Here is a 20408-nt window from a genome sequence, read left to right as displayed (position 1 = left end):
AAGCTTGGTCAATAATAGTTTTATTATTCTTCCAACAAAGAAAACTGCTGCTTTATATAGCCACGAAAGCTATATGAACCTGACATCCTGAATGAATAGTTGCTATTGGTTGGTAATGGCTAAGCGTCGATAACTACATACAAACAAAACAGAAATAAATATAATTTCTACATCAGGACCGAGCAAGCTTGGTCAATAATAGATTTATTATTCTTCCAACAAAGAAAACTGCTGCTTTATATAGCCACGAACAGTCCTGGCAAAAAGGTGAGCGGAATAGATGAGAACCTCTGGACTGCTCTTTTGACCAATTAAACTGCGCAATTTCATTTATCTGGACTTTACGCATGGCATATTTGAACAGGTAATATCAGCATTTACATTCATTACCATTTATCTGTTGTTTCCCTTGTGAAAATCGACGGGAGGCCTGTTCAGCCAAAGATTACTTTAGCTACAGATGAAGCCCTGCCATGGGCTATTTGTACATGTTGGCTTTTTTTCTGCATCTTAGTACGAACGCAACAGCAAACTGCGATAGAGAAGAAACAGCAGAACGCTTTAAAAACGTGAGGTAATATAAAGTCTGTGTCGTACTTGGTCGCCATGATTTGATTGCTTGAACTGGTCGTCGGTTGCGACTGCTTATTTAATGTGCTTTTTTCACTAATTAAAAATAGTTTTTGCTGCGTAGCTCTCAAAATAACTATTAATAAGTGTTCAATATTTTTCTCGGAGTGCATTGAAGGCTGTACAAAAAACAAAAAAACAAAAAACGTTTCGGGGAAACCGCTTCATCAGTGTGTCGAAGTGTGAATTTGATGTCTAAGGGAAACGTTTGTTTTTATACGGCTTTCAATGCACTCCAAGAACACTACTGAACACTTATTGATAAATATTTCTTTCACTGAAGCCTATAATTTCATTCTCAATTTGTTTTTGCTTAAGAAATATTTCTCTCCAACATAGTGTTTTCTTCGCGAAGTGGGGGGAGGGGGAAGAACTCCTGGAAAAATGATCATGAAATGAAATGAAGCAAAAAGGAACTCGCTTGTATAATGAATCGGCGAATACCTACAGCTTCGACGAGTATCTCTATCAGTTTGTCGAATAGATAGTCCTCGATCCCTAGAATTATTGAAATTATAAGGAGACCTATAAAATGGTCTTTTTGAATTAATCGATTAATGAATTTAGATCGCCTACTTTCTTCTCATTAAATATATATTAAAAATTTGCTTTTTGTTGACAGCTTGTTCTGAAAAACCCAGCAGGAAGATAAAATAAAATTATCAGTAGTTTTTGCTGAGGTGAATAACAAATTAGTGGCTCCCGGTGAACTTTGAATGATAATAAAAAAGCACGCATTGCTAGCTTTTATTTGCTGTGTAAATTTAAAAACACACAGCTGTACAGACATAAAAATAATTAATAACGGGCATTGTATTAAATATGCGATACTCCAATGTGAGAAAAAGTAGTTAAATCAATTTTTGGAGCTGCTAACGTAGTCGATATGTTGCCAATTTGTATTGAAATGTTAATTGAACTACGGGTTGTTGGCTGATGGTGCTTTTTCCTTTCAAAAATACCATTCTAAACGCAACGTGTAAAAATACAAGAGTCCTTCCGATCTAGGTCAGACACATTGGCGTTTTCACTGACACGAACTCATTGATTTTGTCTTTTCAATTTACTTTGTTTTGCGGATTAGTAGACCTTTAGTTATATACGTGCACTTGATGCATTATTGAAATTTGAAGTTACTGCGAAATTAGAATATTTTATTTGCTGTAATTATTCACCAAGTTGGAGTGTTGTGTCACCTAGTCCGTACAATTGGTTAAAAAACAGCAGTCGTTTCGAGGCAGTTGGAATCGATAGACCAGCAACTAATAATGAATTTACCGTTTTTCCTCTCATAGCTCCTACACAACTGACAATATTTTAAACAGGAGATAATGACAATCGAAGAATTCAAAGTGGAAACAAGTGGAGAAGAAATACAAACAGCAAATGCAAACGAAAGGCGAATTGTTCCTTCGTCAGAGGTCCTTGATGAGTTTGCTTCTTACACAACCCTACATGGATTTCATTTTCTTCTCGGGTCATTTAATCTGTTTCGGCGTATAATATGGGCCATATTGTTAATGATAGGGCTGGGAGTTTTGATCCTGCAATGTCTGAATGGTTTCACGAAGCTCGCCGACAAAGACTCAATAACAGTAAAGGAGCAACAACGAAATTTAAACAACACGATTTTATTCCCAGCAGTGACAATCTGCAATCAGAACATGTTGCGAAAAGATAAGATACTAGGAACTGAGGCTCAGAAGTTTCTGGACGACATAGAGTCTTTCATGTTTGGCGAGGGCTTGAGAGATAACGCGACTCAAAATTTTACACTGGATCTTGATCGTGTGGTAACAGAGGCTGGCCACAACATATCGGAAATGTTGTCATTATGCTATTGGCATGGACGTTTATGTGGCCCAAAGGATTTCTTCATGTTTATTGCTCCACAAGTAAGGGATGGCTATAAAAATATATATATATATATTTTTTTTTTTATTGAAGAAAATTTAGTAGACTTTACAATATTAATTATTAAAGAAGAAGACGAAAAGAAAGAAAAATACAATATTGATAATACAAAGAAAAATTTACACAATTTCACTACATATAAGTACAAGTACAAAGTTGGTTTACAACATAATGTTCTAAATACAATTTTTAGTGGAAACAAGAGGAAAAAAGGAGGAAAGTAGGAAAAAAAAGGGCGGGTGGCACATTCTAAGTGGAAACATTTTGAGGCGGAAGAGCGCTTAATGTTGCCCATTTGGATCTAAATTTCGACAAGGTGTTGTTTTTAAAAGCGATTTTGCTTTCACAAAGGATTTTGTCTTTGAGAACGAGATAAAAAATTTTAAAGCTTGGGGGGCTATTATCCAACCAAGCTTGAAAGATGTGATATTTTCCGATGATTAGAACATGGTTAAAGGCGTAGAACTTAGTACAGTCTGTTTTATAGCCGTACAGAATATCTGTCACGTTTAAAGAAACATTCTCCGATCGTTTCTCGTTCCACCAAATAACAATTTCACGCCAAAAATTTTGCGTAATGGGGCATTCATACAAAAGATGAGCTAAAGTTTCGTCGGGAAAATTGCAGCGCTCGCAGCGAGGTGACGTTTTCAGTCCCATTTTAAAAAGACGTTTGTTTGTGGGAAGGATGCCATGAATGATTTATATTGAAAACATCTAAGTTTGTTTTCTACCGTGACTCTAAAAGGCAATTGGTAGATAGCTTTCGGGGATAAGTTTTTTCCGATTAGTTCTAGTTCTATATTTGGGGGTTTAAGAACTTTCAAAACAAAATGTTCGCGAGCGATTTTGGCAGTGACATTAGAGGGTGTTAGGTCATCTCTGACAGTCTTATTGGAGGGTATTTGCTGGGCATTGAAAAGGGAGTTTTTCCAACTACTAGGGATTGCAGAGAGGAGGCCGAAATATTTTAAGAAATTCACTTTTAGACCATATTTCTTTTGAAATTCGGCTCTGGAGAAGAACCTACCATCTTCCAGAAGGTCGCGTATTTTAACCACACCCTTTTGATACCATGTCAGAAAAAAGATCGGTTTTCCATCTATTCTAATAAATCGGTTGTTCCAAATGATTTCATTCCGGTATTCATCAGCAGATGAGGGGTCTGTAGAGTGTATCTCCTGCCAAGCAGAGAGTATTTCTTTGTAGAAGGAGGGTAATTCTGAAGGCAGATTTAAGTCATGTATATCAAAGTTACATTCAAAAAGGAACGTGCCACCGAGGTGGGTTGTGGCCAAGGAAAAGGCAGCGCACCATTTACTATCTCCAGCTTCACATAATCGCTTTGCCCACGCAGCCTTAAGAGATTTGTCCATCATAACAAAGTCAACCGTGTTAAGACCACCTTTTTCAAGAGGACCAATAAGAGTGTGCCGTTTAATTTTATCCGGCTTCATTTTCCATACGAACCTGAAGCAAATATCGTTGACTTGTTTACATATGTTGGATGAGACTGAGAGAACAGACGTGTTGTAGACTAGTTTAGAGATGGCGAGAGTCTTGACAATGCATATCCTTCCTATAAGAGTTACATTTCTCGCTGACCACCTGTTTAAAGTCTTTTTCAGTGATACAATTTTTTCTTCGAAATTGATTCTGCAGCTAACAGCCGGGTCGTAGGCGAAAGCAACACCGAGAGCAATTACGTATTTCTCTGGCCACGAGATATTAAAGGGGGATCGCTTGCCCTTGTTTTGTTTAAGGCTGCCAAGCCACATTCCTTCTGTTTTAGAAATGTTCATCTTAAGACCTGAACACTCTCCAAATTCACTTAGGAGGTTAAATAAGTGGTCCGCAGAAGAGTCGTTAAGTATGAAGGCAGTGATGTCATCAGCATACAGACTTAGTTTTATTTCAGTGTCATTAAGTTTCAGGCCACATATGTTATTATTCTGCCTGATGGATTGGGCCAGCGTTTCAACAGCCAAGACAAATAGCAGCCCTGATAAGGGACACCCTTGCCTGACTCCTCTATGAAGAGAAAAGAAATTTGAAGCAAAACCATTATTAAGTACGCAGCTGGAGATGTTAGAATAAAAGACATGAATCCAGTTCTGGAACATTGGCCCAAAGTTCATAGCGTCAATAGCCTCGAATAAGAACTTCCATTTGAGGGAATCGAAAGCTTTTTCGAAATCTATAAATAAAAGCATGCCGGGCAAATTTCGTTTCTCGTACACATCGATAACATCGGAGATTAAGCGGATATTCTCTCCAATAAAGCGATTTTTAACGTATCCAGTTTGATCGCTATTTATTAAAGTCGGAAGAACTTTCTCTAGTCGATTTGCAATGCATTTGGTTGCAATTTTGTAATCTGTATTTAACAAGGAAATTGGTCGCCAGTTTTTCAGAGGAAGATTATCTTTGTTTTTCTTTGGTATAAGCGAGATCACGCCTCTTCTTTGTGAGATTGACATTTCGCCTTTTTGGTAGGCATCATTAAAGCAGTCAATTAAAGGGCCCACAACATCGTTCCAGAAACATAAATAAAATTCTGCTGTGAGGCCGTCAGAACCGGGAGTTTTGTTTTTTGCAAAAGTTTTGAGAATAGACAGACATTCATCGGCAGTAATAAGACCTTCGCAGATGCTTTGTTGTTCGGCATTTAGTTTGGGTACCATTTCAGGGTTTAGAAAGCGTTTGCTGGGTTCATTAAATGTGCCAACTTCAGGCAATTGTGAAGTGTACAGCGTTTTGTAAAAATGTTCCATTTCCAATAGAATTTTGTTTGGTTCCACTAGGTACTCATTTTTATCTGTTTTCAATTTAGCAATGTGTTTCCTATTGTGAGAGCGCTTTTCCAAATTGACGAAGTACTTGTTATTCCTTTCACCGTGCTCGTACCACCTTACTCTGCTCCTAACTATAGCACCTTTTGTTTTGCGCTCAGATAAGTTTTTCAGTTCCAATTTAACGCTTCTCGCTTCAGTTGTTAAATTCATATCGTTGGGGTTTTTACCGAGGAAAACATTCAGTTCGTTTAATTTTCGAAGTAGATCCATTTCTTTGGTCTTTCTGTTTTTGCTAAGGCGTTTTGCAAATCGTATACAGAAATCCCTTATTTCCATTTTAACCATTTCCCAATAAAGTCTTTTGTCGTCAATGTAACTGTGCTTTTCTTTTGCGTGAATTAGAAAGAATTTCAGGTTTAAGACAAATTCTTCATTTTCAAGGAGGGAATTGTTGAATTTCCAAAATCCTGGACCAGGTTTTTTCTGTGAATTTTCGTACTGAATTTCGACATAGATTGGAGAATGATCGGAATCATGATATGCTTTAACCTCCGTTTTGCATGTGCGCGGCACTAGGTGTTTAGACACAAGCCAGTAATCTAGGCGGCATTGTATTTTGCCAGAACTGTTGCTCCACGTGAAACGCTGGGAGGAGGGATGATGAAATCGCCAAATGTCAACGAGACCCAAAGTGTTGCGAAGGTCGTTTATACTATCAATAACGCTTCTTCGGTTGTTTGTATCTTTTCCTCCCGTCTTATCAACACTTTCAAGCGGGCAGTTGAAGTCGCCACCAAGGATGATATTGTCATTAGAGTAGGGTCGCAATTTGTTAGACAATTCATTGAAAAAAGTTTTTTGGAGACTGAGATCATTTGGAGCGTAAATGTTGACAAAACAAAATTCTTCATCTTGTAGCGAAGCTCGAACGAGAAGAAACCTCCCTTTTTTGTCTCGGATAATGTCAGGGTTTTCAATTTTGAGAGTCGGTTTGATTAACACCATCACGCCTCTGCTGTGTTTTGAACCATGGGAGTAGAAAACGTCACCACCCCATTCCGCGCGCCATATGTTTTCAATTTTGTCGTCGCTATAAGTTTCTTGTAAGGAAATTACGTCATATCTACCGTTATGGAGCCAACGAAATAAATTCCTTCGTTTGATCGACTTATTTATACCTCTGATGTTCAGAGAAATACATTTAAGATTCATGTTTACTTAAAAACATAAATTACTGGGCAACAAATGCGCACCGCTCAAAAAGGATATTTCCCAAGAGATGTGCCCGACTACAGCTATTTAAAAACAAAAATAAATTAACATTAAACACACAATAGAAACTAAATGAGCCGACAAGCGGCTTATTGTATAGAAGGGATACTAGAGAATGGCTAAAACTCATGAAGATAATTAAAGGTGTCCCCTCTACGCCTCCCCGCGACCAAATTATTTATTCTGGTTTCGTTCAACGTGATGGAAAAAAAAAATTATGTGCAAGGGCGAAGCCTTATTAAATAAAAGTATCTGGAAAATACATGATTTTAGGCAATACATTAAAACTAGCTGTAAACATAGATAATAAAGAAGTAATTAACCTAGAAATTATCTAAGTCTTCTAAGCTATAGATTCTTTCCGGGGGATCATCAACAGAAATTTTGAAAAAGACTTTACTATCAACTGTCCGCACACTGTGCCAATGGTTCAACTTTTTGGCTTTCCAGACTTTGTTGAAAAGTTCGCGGCGTCTTCTGGTGAGGTTCTCATTGATGTATACGACGTCTGCTCCAGGGAAAACATGGTTTAAGCTTTGATTCTTCAACTGCTTGCGAGCGCTGTATAGTGCTTTCTTTGCTTCGTACGATTTAAATCTGGCAATGATTGGCCTGGGTTTGTTTGATTTCTTGTTTGCGGATAACCGGTGGCAGATGTCAATATCATTGTTTCGAATAGGGACATTAAGCACATTTCCGAGCTTAATAATTTGTTCGGCCAGGTTTTCTTGTGAGCTCTCTGGGATTCCATGAAACTCTAGATTGTGTTTTCTCGAGTACTGTTCGACGTCGTCAATCTTGTTGATAGCGGTGGCAAGGTCTTCGGCCATTGTCTCATTGTCTTCTTCGACTTCTTTGAGATTAGCTTTTAGAGACTTGACTTCTTTCTTTAAGGTTTTGTTTTCTTTTACAAGCTTTTCTACTTCAGCTATATGAAAGCTAAGTGATTCATGCAAGTCGGCGTATTGCTTTCGCAAAGTCTGATTGTCTTCTAACAGTTTGTTGGTATTGTCTTGTATTTGAGTAAGAATCTCGCGCATATCCGCCATTTCGCTGCTGTCAGAAGTTGAATGCATAATTCTTACCGATTTGGCAGGCGGAGTTTTGGAATCAGGGGAGCTGCTGCTGCTGCATCTTTCCTGCCGTTTGCCCCGTAAATAAAAGGTGATAAGGCCTTCCTTGCTTTTATCTTCTTCGGTCATCGGGAAGATAAAGAAACGGACTACGGAAAAGTCCGTCCGGCCGCCATGCTGCCGTATGCAAATTGTCAAGGGATGGCTATATTTTGTTAAGCTTTTCTAATTCATATGCATGCCTCTGTGATACTAACCACTAGATTAGGAGATCCACTTTTCATGCTACACGCGAACAGCCACTAAGCACTTAATGACTGTCTCCAAGGGAAACAATGAGTTTTGTTTTTCCGAGACCCTGACCTCAATGTTTCCCGAGGCTAAGCCGATGGGAACATTGAGGGTCGAAGGGAAACAAAACTCGCTGTTTCCTTGGGGACAGTCACTAAGTCAGTGTTTTGTTATATCCCCAAATAATATACCTTTTGGTTGAAAACGACATGAATCTATTCATTGAAATTGTTAACAATGCGCGGCGCATTAAGCTTTGGAATTCGCATTGAGAAATATATATCCTTCTTTGTTAAATACAAATATGAATAGAAGTTAAGCTTTTGTCCTTCGAATTAATTTGCGTTCATACCGTAGTTTCGAGCCGCACGTTCTGATCATGTGCAAGTCTAAAGATGGATTTACACTGACGCGTAATTTTTTACGTGCGTTTACGTGCGTGAAAAAATTAGAGACAATGTATGAACGACTTGCGTACACGTTTACGCAAGTCGCTCATACATTGTCTCTAATTTTTTTCACGCACGTAAACGCACGTAATACAAAATTGCGACAGTGGAAATCCACCTTAAGGGTTCAAGTTGTTGTCGCCCAAGGGAGTTACCGTAGTGAGTTTTTATCGCCCTAGGGAGTTACGGCTAATACGAGAAAAGTTGTCGGAAAAAAGCACGAAATTGCACGCGACAGGACCGAAAGCTGGTCTGGGTATTCACTTGAATTTTACACATTGGCCTAGAGGAAAGGTACAAGTTTTTATTGCACTTGAAGATTTTGTTTTTCATCTCAGAGGGCCTTTTTCTGTAGCTTTACTTTTACTGACGCATGTCTTTTAGTTTAGAAAATCCTTTTTGAACACAGAGTAGCCAAAAGTACCTTGTTTCCACGTGTCTGAAGGGAAGAAAACGTGCAAATTCACGTTTGTCATGTCGCCATCTTATTAGTATTTTCCACGTGCAGTAGCTCTCTACTTCTACCCATACTACCTTTCGGTCTTGTCGCGTGCACTTTTGTGCTTTTTTTTTTTACAACCTTTCTCGAATAGCTGTATACAGGTTTGACGCGTGTCACATGATACATTCTCGTCCAATAGAAAACTGCATTTCAGTTGTGGGTTTAACAGAAGGCGTTTATTCAACTGTTAGTTTTCCCTTGCTGTTCAGTTTTCACTCAGTGGGGGCTCCCACATAAAAAAAAGTAGGGACAGTAATGGACATTTATATAATTGTTTTTTAAAATTCCAGTTACTGTTTTGCTTTAAATTTACACCGCTTAGAGCTGAAAATGAATTCAAGTCAGGTCTATAAAACAGGAATATGGTAACTTTACATGTAAGAGGTTTCTTAAACATTTCCAACGATTATCTCAGTCTTTTTTACATGGGAATTCCCCATTTGTCTTCATTTACCTAATATTAGTAAGATTAAACATCAAATACTCCAAAAACGTTGGCGAGTACAATATCACCCATACTAAAAGGGAAAGCAAAAGATTACTTTACTTCTTTTTACAACGATAGATTAAAAAGGTCAAATGCGCTTTGTGTTTGCCTTGATCCGAAGTCAAGTTTCACTCTTCAAAATTGTTCTCAATTTTTTAAACACCTTTGATTCAACCAACGAAAATTCCGAAATCTCGAACCGGTTCTTGTTGAATGGAAGGAGCCTCTGGTTCATTTACGGTTTATCTGACTTCCTCAAAATGCCTCACGTTTACCAGCCCTTAAGAGGAATTTTACGTTTCATACCGTCGCAACCGACAAAATGAATGTTCAACGAGTCATCAAGGACCTTTACAGTTTACAGGACGAGATTGAGAACGAGTACAAGCGTTTAAACTACAATCCCAGACATAATCTTGGGACACTTGCTGTTTTTCCTCTGGAAACATGAAAATATCTAGTACTTCAACCTCTCCCCCTTTCCAATGTTGTGTACGATACGATACTTCATTTATACTCAAAAACTTAGCATGAAAAAAAAAAAGAAACCCTTGCCTCTCATTGCTGTCCATTTTTCAACATTGTAAAAGGAGGAAGGGAATCTTCATTCCATTGCATTCGTAGCGAATTGTCACGATATTGTTGTTAAATGAGGTGTCCAAAGTACTTTTGTCTGGGATTGTACTGTTATGCTTCGATTATCACGTTTTACTTCTCGTACCGGCAGTCTCCTATTCAATTAGCCAGCACCATAAAGGATAAAGAGATCTGGGAACGTAACTGAGTTAAAATCCGAAAGTCGTAGTCGTCCTCAATCTCGTACTCGTACTATCTAAAGGTTTAGATAATGGCGCACAATGGTCAAAAAATGCACAACTGAACTAACAATCAACTCGCGGATTTGTCATAGACGACGGAAAGTTTCTACAAAATTTATTAACATTCTAATAATTTTCTGCTTTCAGCGTGGTCTCTGCTACACGTTTAACTCTGGTAGGCCAGGTCACCCATTACTTTACCAGGCCTCCGCAGAAAAGAGCCAGGGACTTCTTCTACAACTTAATGCAGAGCCCGAACAGTATTATGGGCCGTTGAATATATTTGAGGGGACTGGCTTTCGTGTACTTGTTCATGATCAAAATCAATGGCCCGACATGGAGAATTATGGGATAGAGGTGTCACCGGGGTTTAGCAGCACTATTCGAGTACTACGTCATAAGGTATGGAGTCTTAATATAAAAACTCTCCTCATGTGTGTCACCATAATGTGTCTCAGACTTTGTTCTATTCAACCTTACTAAAAATTTTGAGTTCTTTTTTATATATGTGAAGACTGACTTAAACATTATAAGAAATGACTTACAGGAGCTACTGAGCTATGTCACGGATCTAAGGGTGCAATTTGAAAAATTCTTGCTCATAGCTTAGAATTTAACTCAATTTTCTCCATTTAGTAGCCACCCATTTTTTCGTTTATTGTTATCTCTTTTTTTACTTGTTTTTTTTTTTTGCTTTAGAAGACCATTGTATTGAGATTCTTTTGACTTTGGAAGTAATTGTGTAAGTCGCAAAAAGACTTTGTGTGTTAGTCGTATCACGATTGGGCCACAAAAAAGCAATTGGCTCGAAAATACCGATTCCCAATGCGAGGCTAGGTGCAAAATCGTTTTGAAGCACAAAAAACTGAAAACGTCAAAGGTAAATTAGGGTACCCCATTGGGGAGCAGGGATGTCGCAATGGTGATAGCGCTCGCCTCCCACCAAATAAATGAATGCTGCCCGGGTTCGCTTCCCGAACCCGGTGTCATATGTAGGTTTAGTTTTTTGTTGGTTCTTAGCTTGTCCTTGCTCCGAGGGTTTTTTCCGGGTTCTCCGGTTTTCCTCCCTCCTGAAAAACCAACATTTCCAAATTCCAATTCAACCTGGATAGGAGACCCGCATGAAAATCGGCTAGAGCTTATGTGGCTTCCTCTCTAAACATAGTAATTGCCCCCGCAGGGTTTTGGCCCAGAGGCCAAAATCCGAGGAGGCATCATTGGAATCCGCGCGAATATATAGTATATACTGGGAAAAAAACTCGATTTGATCAATTTTTGCCCGCAAATAGTCTCGGGAGTTGTAAAATGCCGACAAGCTGAAAGCCCGCAAGTAGGTATCGGGAGTTGTAAAATGCCGACATACGGTGATTGGTCAATGATGACGCGAGTAAACGATGATTGGGTGATGATGACAGCCCAAAGCATGAGCACGTGCACAGATGACAACAAGTAAACAAACGAAGCTTGTAAAGGTTGATTGCAGTTGGGCAGAATTTTGAAAAAGATAATTTGAGGTTTGATTCGAGGCCTATTCATTTCACAATGTCTAAAAGCCGAAAGCAATGCAATTGTTGAAAAGACTTCGCGATAATTAACTAAGTAACTCGCAGAGAAGTAAGAAAATCCACATTTTTTACATCTGAGTGGCCGAAGACGAAATATGTCTAGGAACACGTACGAACATATCAAGCCATATCTTCAAATTTGTCTGCGATTTACGATCGATAAGCAAGCCTTAGTCCAAAACCGCGATTTACCAAGCGCAAACTACTTGAACGGAGAAAAGCCTTGATCAGTCTATCTCCGGACGAGATTTACAAGAAATTTAAAAAAAAGATCTCGAGATAATTGTTTAAGACTCGCGGCAGGCGAAACCGGAAACCAGAAGCGAGCGACTTTTAGAAAGTCAAGCGTTTTCAATGTCAAGGGTGAGAAATTCTTTCGGTATCCTTTCCTTTTAAAAAGTTGATCGTTGTCATGAAGCGTGATTTACGATAAGAAAGCCTTTGTCCAACTGACCGTGATTTACCAGGCACAAACTACTTGAATGGAGAAAACTTCAAAAGTCTTGATCGGTCCACTTCCTGACGAAATTTTAACTTTACAAGATGATATGCGGCATCAAGAAAAGAAATTCAAAAGAGATCTCGAGATGCATTGTGATTATTTAAAACTCGCGGCAGGCGTTTGCTTTGACAGAGGTAAGAAATTCTTTCGACATCCTTTTCTTTCTTAAGATTGATCATTCTCATGTCATTCTTCATGCTCGGGCTCTCAGCCCATATATTTATAAAACAATTGGGCCGGCTCAAATGGTAATTTTAAAACGTTTTGCTGTTTCTAAAGTTTATCCTCGCTGAGATCAAGACTTTACCACAGTGAAGTGAGTTCGATTCGAGCCCGCAAAGCGGCCCATTCAAAGCGACGAAGTCGCGAAAACGAGCCACGCAAGTCGCGATAGGTCGACCGTCCCGGCGTGTTAAATTAATAAAGACGACTGACTTTTTCTAAAGTCTAGCTTGAGTCTAACTGAGATCCCCCACCACAGCAAAACATGACAAAATGATGTCAAGATGCTGTTGCGTTCTTGTAATTAAATGATTTACTGTATCATAATTAATAATCATCCAAAATAGAAAATTAATTTCCAATCAAATGTCTGAATTGTAGAAAAGGATGAAGAGCAAAGAAAAACCGATAAACATCGTCGAAACTTCGGGGGCAACCTAGTGTCAGCTATTTCTAGTTTATTTTATTTAATACGCTTTGTTTCAATTGAACACAGGTTCTTCGTCTTGCTCTCCGTACATCACAGTGCGAGAGAGCTGGCAGCTCCCCTCTCGTCAGCGCTGTTCTGGGTGCTGGACTGGCTTGTTGCGATGTCACTGTCAAACATTGGGCATGGTTCAGTTAGGTGGATACAAGCCGTCAAATAAAAAAAAAGAGATTTGTTTCCTAGGATTATGTTATTGCCCCCGCAGGGTTTTGGCCCAGAGGCCAAAACCCGAGGAGGCATCATTGTAATCCGCGCGAATATATAGTATATACTGGGAAAAATCTCGATTTGATCAATTTTTGCCCGCAAATAGTCTCGGGAGTTGTAAAATGCCGACAAGCTGAAAGCCCGCAAGTAGGTATCGAGAGTTGTAAAATGCCGACATACGGTGATTGGTCAATGATGACGCAAGTAAACGATGATTGGGTGATGATGACAGCCCAAAGCATGAGCACGTGCACAGATGACAACAAGTAAACAAACGAAGCTTGTAAAGGTTGATTGCAGTTGGGCAGAATTTTGAAAAAGATAATTTGAGGTTTTTTTCGAGGCCTATTCATTTCACAATGTCTAAAAGCCGAAAGCAATGCAATTGTTGAAAAGACTTCGCGATAATTAACTAAGTAACTCGCAGAGAAGTAAGAAAATCCACATTTTTTACATCTGAGTGGCCGAAGACGAAATATGTCTAGGAACACGTACGAACATATCAAGCCATATCTTCAAATTTGTCTGCGATTTACGATCGATAAGCAAGCCTTAGTCCAAAACCGCGATTTACCAAGCGCAAACTACTTGAACGGAGAAAAGCCTTGATCAGTCTATCTCCGGACGAGATTTACAAGAAATTAAAAAAAAGATCTCGAGATAATTGTTTAAGACTCGCGGCAGGCGAAACCGGAAACCAGAAGCGAGCGACTTTTAGAAAGTCAAGCGTTTTCATTGTCAAGGGTGAGAAATTCTTTCGGTATCCTTTCCTTTTAAAAAGTTGATCGTTGTCATGAAGCGTGATTTACGATAAGAAAGCCTTTGTCCAACTGACCGTGATTTACCAGGCACAAACTACTTGAATGGAGAAAACTTCAAAAGTCTTGATCGGTCCACTTCCTGACGAAATTTTAACTTTACAAGATGATATGCGGCATCAAGAAAAGAAATTCAAAAGAGATCTCGAGATGCATTGTGATTATTTAAAACTCGCGGCAGGCGTTTGCTTTGACAGAGGTAAGAAATTCTTTCGACATCCTTTTCTTTCTTAAGATTGATCATTCTCATGTCATTCTTCATGCTCGGGCTCTCAGCCCATATATTTATAAAACAATTGGGCCGGCTCAAATGGTAATTTTAAAACGTTTTGCTGTTTCTAAAGTTTATCCTCGCTGAGATCAAGACTTTACCACAGTGAAGTGAGTTCGATTCGAGCCCGCAAAGCGGCCCATTCAAAGCGACGAAGTCGCGAAAACGAGCCACGCAAGTCGCGATAGGTCGACCGTCCTGGCGTGTTAAATTAATAAAGACGACTGACTTTTTCTAAAGTCTAGCTTGAGTCTAGCTGAGATCCCACAACACAGCAAAACATGACAAAATGATGTCAAGATGCTGTTGCGTTCTTGTAATTAAATGATTTACCGTATCATAATTAATAATCATCCAAAATAGAAAATTAATTTCCAATCAAATGTCTGAATTGTAGAAAAGGATGAAGAGCAAAGAAAAACCGATAAACATCGTCGAAACTTCGGGGGCAACCTAGTGTCAGCTATTTCTAGTTTATGTATTTGAGTCCCATATAACAGTCCCAGCTTCTGGTAAAAGTGAGCTTGTGTTAGAGTGTCAGTAAAAACCGCATTCGACTGGACAAATCAAAAGAAAAAAGCGTTCAGCTATCCATGGTCATCCATTGGATAGGGAGTTATCAGGTGAATACCGTCTTTAAACACTAAACTTTGTAACATGTAATGACTGTTATTATTCATTCAAAATATTTCTGTTTCTGATTGGCTTTCGATCCCCGGTTAATTCCAACTAACCGGCTAGCGCCGACCAAATTTGGAAGAAATTCCAATTATTGGACGATTGTCGTCATTAAAATGACGTCAATCGTCCAATATCAAAAATTAATGGATCGCAAGCTCGTTTTCAAGTATGATTAACAGATCGCAACCTCGTTCCCAAGAACCGCTGACGTCACGCGACTGAACGGCTTTGCTGCCGAGCAAGTTGAAAGCTCGAAAATGGCCGCTAGATTTGAGCATTACGAAGAGGTAAAATTTTAAAGTTATTAGAAGACAAGGAAAGTCAAAACACGGAAAAAGCAACGAAGGGGAGTCGATCGATTTTGAAAGCGTATCTTCAAGAGGAAAAGATCCCTGATCCAGCCACAGCGGAGGACTTGGAGCGGTTTTACGAAAATTCTACGTCGAAGTAAGCAAGAACGATGGAAACCTGTACTCGAAAACATCGCTTTGTGTCATCAGATTTAGCTTCAATAGACACTTCAAGCAAGTGCTAAATATCGACATTATAAAGGACAAGAAATTTAATGAAGGTTACCGAGTTTTTTTAGTTTAAATCAAATTTAAAGCGAACGTTGTTGTGTATTTGTGTACTTTGCCTACTGTCAAAACCCTATTAAATTCATTTTGTGCATTTGGAGCTCTGGAAATATTTTGAATGAATAATAAAACAATTATTGAATTCGGCTTTCGTATGATATGAAGAATTATACAGATCTCGGAGGGTGTTATCCGCCGAAGCCGAAGGCTGAGGCGGATAACACCTTCCTCGATCTGTATAATTCTTCATATCATACGAAAGCCGAATTCAATAATTGCTAATAATCTGTAAGAGTCTGAAGGGAAACCTCCATGTTCATGATTATTTTAGGGGTGACTTACTACATGTAATATTTCATCAGATTTCGTTATGTTTTATTTTTTAGACGAAAGTAAAAACGTGAGGTTTTGTGGACCAAGGGAAATTGTGAATTGTGTAACGCCGGCGGACGGTAAGTTGCAGAGCAGTTTTGTTATACTCGTACTAATCCTACTACATTCACGGTCCAGGTTAAATGAATCGTGCAATAATCTAATTGATTAAATGAGTGGTCTAAACCGTTTGAATTTTCGCGAGCTAGCCATTTTTAGAAGCCTTTTTTGGGCTAGCTATTTTTAGTTGCCTTTTTCTAAGATAGAAAAATAATAAAATAAATAAATAATATTGACCAAGCTTATTCGGTCTATGCACTGCGAGGTTGATCGTGCTATTTAAAAAACGTAAATGGTCAAATTGAAGGGCTATGTGAGCATAAGCCCTCTAACTTCCTACGCGAACAAAAAAATATTTTCCTTGGTGGGATTTAAACCCATGACTCTTGTAATTAATCGTTTGATGCTTTCTTGATCATGACACGATGCTAGATGAAAGCAGGTTGCAAGAATCGTGCGGTTAGTGAACGTGGAAATATACCGACAAGCTATAAATTAACAATTATTCCACGAGCGTGCGTTGAATATGAGATGGTAGATAGCCAAGAGGCGCGTAGAGCCGAGCTGGCTATAACTGATCTCATATCCAACAAGCGCGAGTGAAAAAATAATTACTTTATTAAAAACATCCGGCCCAAAGAATTGCAATATTTGAACTCCCCATGGCCAGCTGTTTTCGTTAACGTGTATCGGCTACCATATTTGTGGTCAGTGGTATTTGAGCTCATATACCGTTGCCTGTTAACCAATCAAAACGCAGGAATTGAAATATATCATTGCTAGTTTTTATTAATAATGATGATGATACGTTGAATATTTCTCTAGGCGAGTTCCAGGCCAGCTTGGATTGTGACTGTCCGGTGAAATGCGAGACTGTTGACTTTGACGTGCAGTTATCAAGTTCCAGTTATCCTTCAAGGCACTTGCTGCCAATTTTGCTCAAACGAACAAATGAATCCTCTGTTGTGAATGCTAGCGAGGAGCTGATCAGCCAGATGGAGACAGAACTCAGGTGCGTTATGTTTCCGTGGGGGAACACTCCCGTCAGTTTAGGATAGGTGTGTGCTGCAGAGGTTCTTAGTAAACATGCCCTGACCCTTTTTAGTATTGCAATATTGCACTAGTATCTACCCTGACCACATCTAACCCTATTTAGTACTGCACTGCGCATCCTTAAGCCTGGTTCTCATATGATCGCCCCGATCGTTTCTATCGCGATCGAAGCGATTGAAAGTGATCGGGCCAGGGGTTCTCATATGATCGCCCCTATCGCCTGGTAAGAGTGAAGACTTTCGAAAAACAATCATTTTAGACCTCAATTTAATACACTGAAAGAGCAAAACTCGTGGCCTTCTATCTTCTCAGTTATTGCAGTTTTACGGCGAAGAAGGAAAAGAGAAGCTAGAAGGATAGAACACGGGCGATCCAAGCGATCGTGATCGCCACAAACGCCGCAGACGTTAGCGATCGTCTGTGTAATGTTCTCATAGAATTGGCAATTCTATGAGGCAATTCGAGTGGAAATTTGCCACGATCGCAAGAACTTGTCACTTCAACTTGTTGAAGTGACAGAGGCGATAGTACCGATCGGGGCGATTATGTGAGAACCAGCCTTTACTGCCCCTAATGTCACGCGTGATAAGCACGCGAGCATTTAATTTCTATGTTTAACTAAAACAAACAAACAAATAAACAAACAAACAAACAAACAAACACAAAAATCGTTCGGGGCGTGCCAGTACTTTTCCATGTATTAGGAAATATGTTTACAATATATATCTTATGGTGAATCATCTTTTATATTTCTCAGATACATGTTACAAATGTATGGGTTGGTATATTACGATAGATGATCAAGGGAACTTAATTGCTGTAATTTTGTTGAACGTTGTCTTCAATTTAGGAGGCGTTTACTTCAGCTGAACGTTTTTTATCAAAGCCTTATCACAGAAGTAACAAAGGAGAAGCCTGCATATGATATTCATGATTTTGGATGTAAGGAGATAACTTTTGTGGTTGTTGTTGCCGTTGTTGTAGTAGTTGTTGTTATAAATACTGTAGCTATTTATAGTACTACATTTGTAACACTGAATGTCAACAGGCCATTTTAAGTTGCCTTTTGCTTCTGTTTCATAACGAGCCCTGAGGCAAAACCTTGGCTGAGATGGAAATTGGTTTTACTTACGTGTTAACTTTCGTTTCAATGAAACTATCTTTTTTTTTCTTGTTCTCATAATGACTTTGCACCCGGCCACATCTCGAGAAAGTGCGATGAAGCGAATTGCTTTAATAAGTCACTTTTATGAGAAGTACAAAATTGCCTTAAAAGAGGAAAACCTTAAAATAACAGATCGTTTAATAAGATAGACAAGCAGTAAAGAAGTAAGAGAAGTAACAATAAACGGAACTGAAAAAGTTTGGGTCGATTTGGCAAGATTGCAAAGACGGTTACAAAAAAACAAACTATTCAAACTATTCAATTGTCGGGGTGGAGTTGGGGTGAGGGTGAGGTGGGGATAGGCCCGAAGATAATTTGAAGTTGCTATTACTAACATCGTCTCCTTTCATTTCCCACAGCTGACGTTGGAGGTAATATGAGTCTTTTACTGGGCTGCAGTATTCTAACAGTGTTTGAATTTGTGGATCTTTTTATATTGCTGTGCTTTCGAAGTTGCAAACGAAGCCGAAATGTCCGAATTTCGCAATAGTCGGAAGTTGATATACTGTTAAGTTCCAAACGTAGCGGTCCCCCTTACTTTTTGATTTAGCACTGTTTCCTATTGATACTTCCGGAGGCCGCGTGGCAACTTTCTGGCGACTAAAACGCGTACCATGCGGCGCACCTATCCATCGAATAAACATGTTTTGAATAGAAATAGCTTTTTAAGTGATGACGTCATCGTCGCTTAATGGCATCACTCGGCGAGCGGACCAGGTTCCGTTGCGCGCAATCGACCGATCAATAGAACCGAAAAGGACTAGGAACCAACTACGGGAATAAATGTTACAAGAATCAAAGTTCAACTCAACAAGAAATCACCGCGTAGAACACAAAACAAAATACTTTCAGGCCGTTAGAAGGGACTTATACAAAGTATAAACAAAGAAACAAATTATATTTGATGAGTTATTGTAGATTTAGTGAACAGAAATTTCAACATTCTTTTAATACAAAAGGCCTGTGTAAACAAAAGACCTTGTTCGCTCGCGAGAAGTATCGAATATCGTATATCGGATGTCATGCTACAAGAAAACGCAACATTTGTTGAACAATTATTTAACATAGAAGTTGTCAGCTACTTTTATTTAAATTAATTTTTTGAAAAATTTCCTGAAAATTATTTAAGACCCCCTTGTGAAACGTCGTCGCCTCAGAATTTATATTACTTCAGAATACTAGAGTAATATATTGTTACGTAGTCAAAAGCGGAAACGGAAACTAGTTCACTAGATCGTGACGTTGTGCGCTTCTGATTACGACTCCAACACCGACTCCGTCGCTTGTGAAAACCAGCCTTAATTTAACACAACACATGTTTGATAGAAGAAACGATTATTTAATAAATACTGGATTACACCAAGGGCATTGTACATCAAACAAGTATTCAATCTGTATTATATACATATACAATAACTTTCACTAGATATCAACTTTTAAAGTTGATTAAGTTTATGATGGATCATATCGAGAAGCAAATGCATTTTGAGAACAAATTGTGCTCAAACTTGCAGATAAAATTTAGTTATAATTCCATGAAATATTCAGAATTATGTATCTGCTTATTTTACAAGCTGCTTTTAATAATAATGCTGTAGGGAAAAACTGTATAATTTACGTAGTTTGTGTCAGACACAACTTCTACATTGTATACAAGTACTATGTCATTTAATTAACCGGGTAAATTATAACACGACTTTTGTACGCATTGTCAGTTGACCATACTTAATTAACACTGGGGTATCACGTGGATACCTAATTTACATGCAATCCTACATATCTTACTGACCAAACTTATAAAAGGGTCTCACTACTAAAACTTGCAAGGTCTGATCTTTAACTCCACCACAACCGACAGTCTTTGCTATTTAACTTGTGAGAGCTGGATGTAGTTTCACAAACAGCTAAAAATTGGTCAAACTTTTAAGTTTGAGCTGAAAACTAACTAATAGCTGAGATTGCGACTTGCAAAATTTACTGATAGCTGAGAAATGGGACAAAATCTTAAGTGAAATCTGAGAAGTTGCCGTAAAGTTAACTGATGACTAAGATTGCAGCCCCTCCTACCCACCCAGACACTCACGCTACTTCTCTTTACAGACAAATGGCTCTAATTTTTGTTTGACTGAAATAACCTTTTACATCTCCTCTTCTACCTCATGAATTATATCTTTTGCTTATCTTATGCATTATCAA

General features: G+C 38.7%; 3 protein-coding genes across 3 annotated transcripts in view; 2 read left to right on the top strand and 1 right to left on the bottom strand.

Annotated features, from left to right (window-relative positions):
- Window positions 1-438: 438 nt before the first annotated feature.
- LOC144646428 (acid-sensing ion channel 1-like) overlaps window positions 439-20408 on the top strand; it is a 39646-nt gene continuing 19676 nt past the window's right edge. Inside the window, exons 1-3 of the mRNA XM_078506017.1 lie at window positions 439-574; window positions 1926-2525; window positions 10379-10633. Of these exons, the coding sequence (XP_078362143.1) occupies window positions 1962-2525; window positions 10379-10633 (819 nt within the window). The 5' untranslated portion in view covers window positions 439-574; window positions 1926-1961. The remainder of the gene's footprint in view (window positions 575-1925; window positions 2526-10378; window positions 10634-20408) is intronic.
- On the bottom strand, window positions 6935-7871 carry LOC144645829 (uncharacterized). Its single transcript, XM_078505368.1, has one exon. The coding sequence runs from the start codon at window positions 7811-7813 to the stop codon at window positions 6935-6937; it is 879 nt and encodes a 292-aa protein (XP_078361494.1). The 5' UTR covers window positions 7814-7871.
- On the top strand, window positions 13116-19540 carry LOC144646464 (acid-sensing ion channel 3-like). Its single transcript, XM_078506063.1, has 5 exons — window positions 13116-13145; window positions 15949-16014; window positions 16820-17006; window positions 17898-17989; window positions 18572-19540. The coding sequence occupies exons 1-5, from the start codon at window positions 13133-13135 to the stop codon at window positions 18700-18702; spliced, it is 489 nt and encodes a 162-aa protein (XP_078362189.1). The 5' UTR covers window positions 13116-13132; the 3' UTR covers window positions 18703-19540.

Source organism: Oculina patagonica, chromosome 3 (assembly GCF_052425735.1).
Source record: "Oculina patagonica isolate OP01 chromosome 3, crgOcupat, whole genome shotgun sequence".
NCBI lineage: Eukaryota > Metazoa > Cnidaria > Anthozoa > Scleractinia > Oculinidae > Oculina > Oculina patagonica.
The sequence above is the reverse complement of the archived record's forward strand: the minus strand, read 5'-3'. Positions and strand labels throughout refer to the sequence as shown.

What these genes read in the sequence shown, in the direction of transcription:
- LOC144645829 (XM_078505368.1), bottom strand. Translation starts at nt 7,813, where the DNA reads ATGACCGAAGAAGATAAAAGCAAGGAAGGCCTTATCACCTTTTATTTA.
- LOC144646464 (XM_078506063.1), top strand. An exon ending in TTGTGTAACGCCGGCGGACG is followed by an intron (nt 16,015 to 16,819) that starts GTAAGTTGCAGA and finishes ATATTTCTCTAG; the next exon opens with GCGAGTTCCAGGCCAGCTTG. An exon ending in CAGATGGAGACAGAACTCAG is followed by an intron (nt 17,007 to 17,897) that starts GTGCGTTATGTT and finishes TCTTCAATTTAG; the next exon opens with GAGGCGTTTACTTCAGCTGA.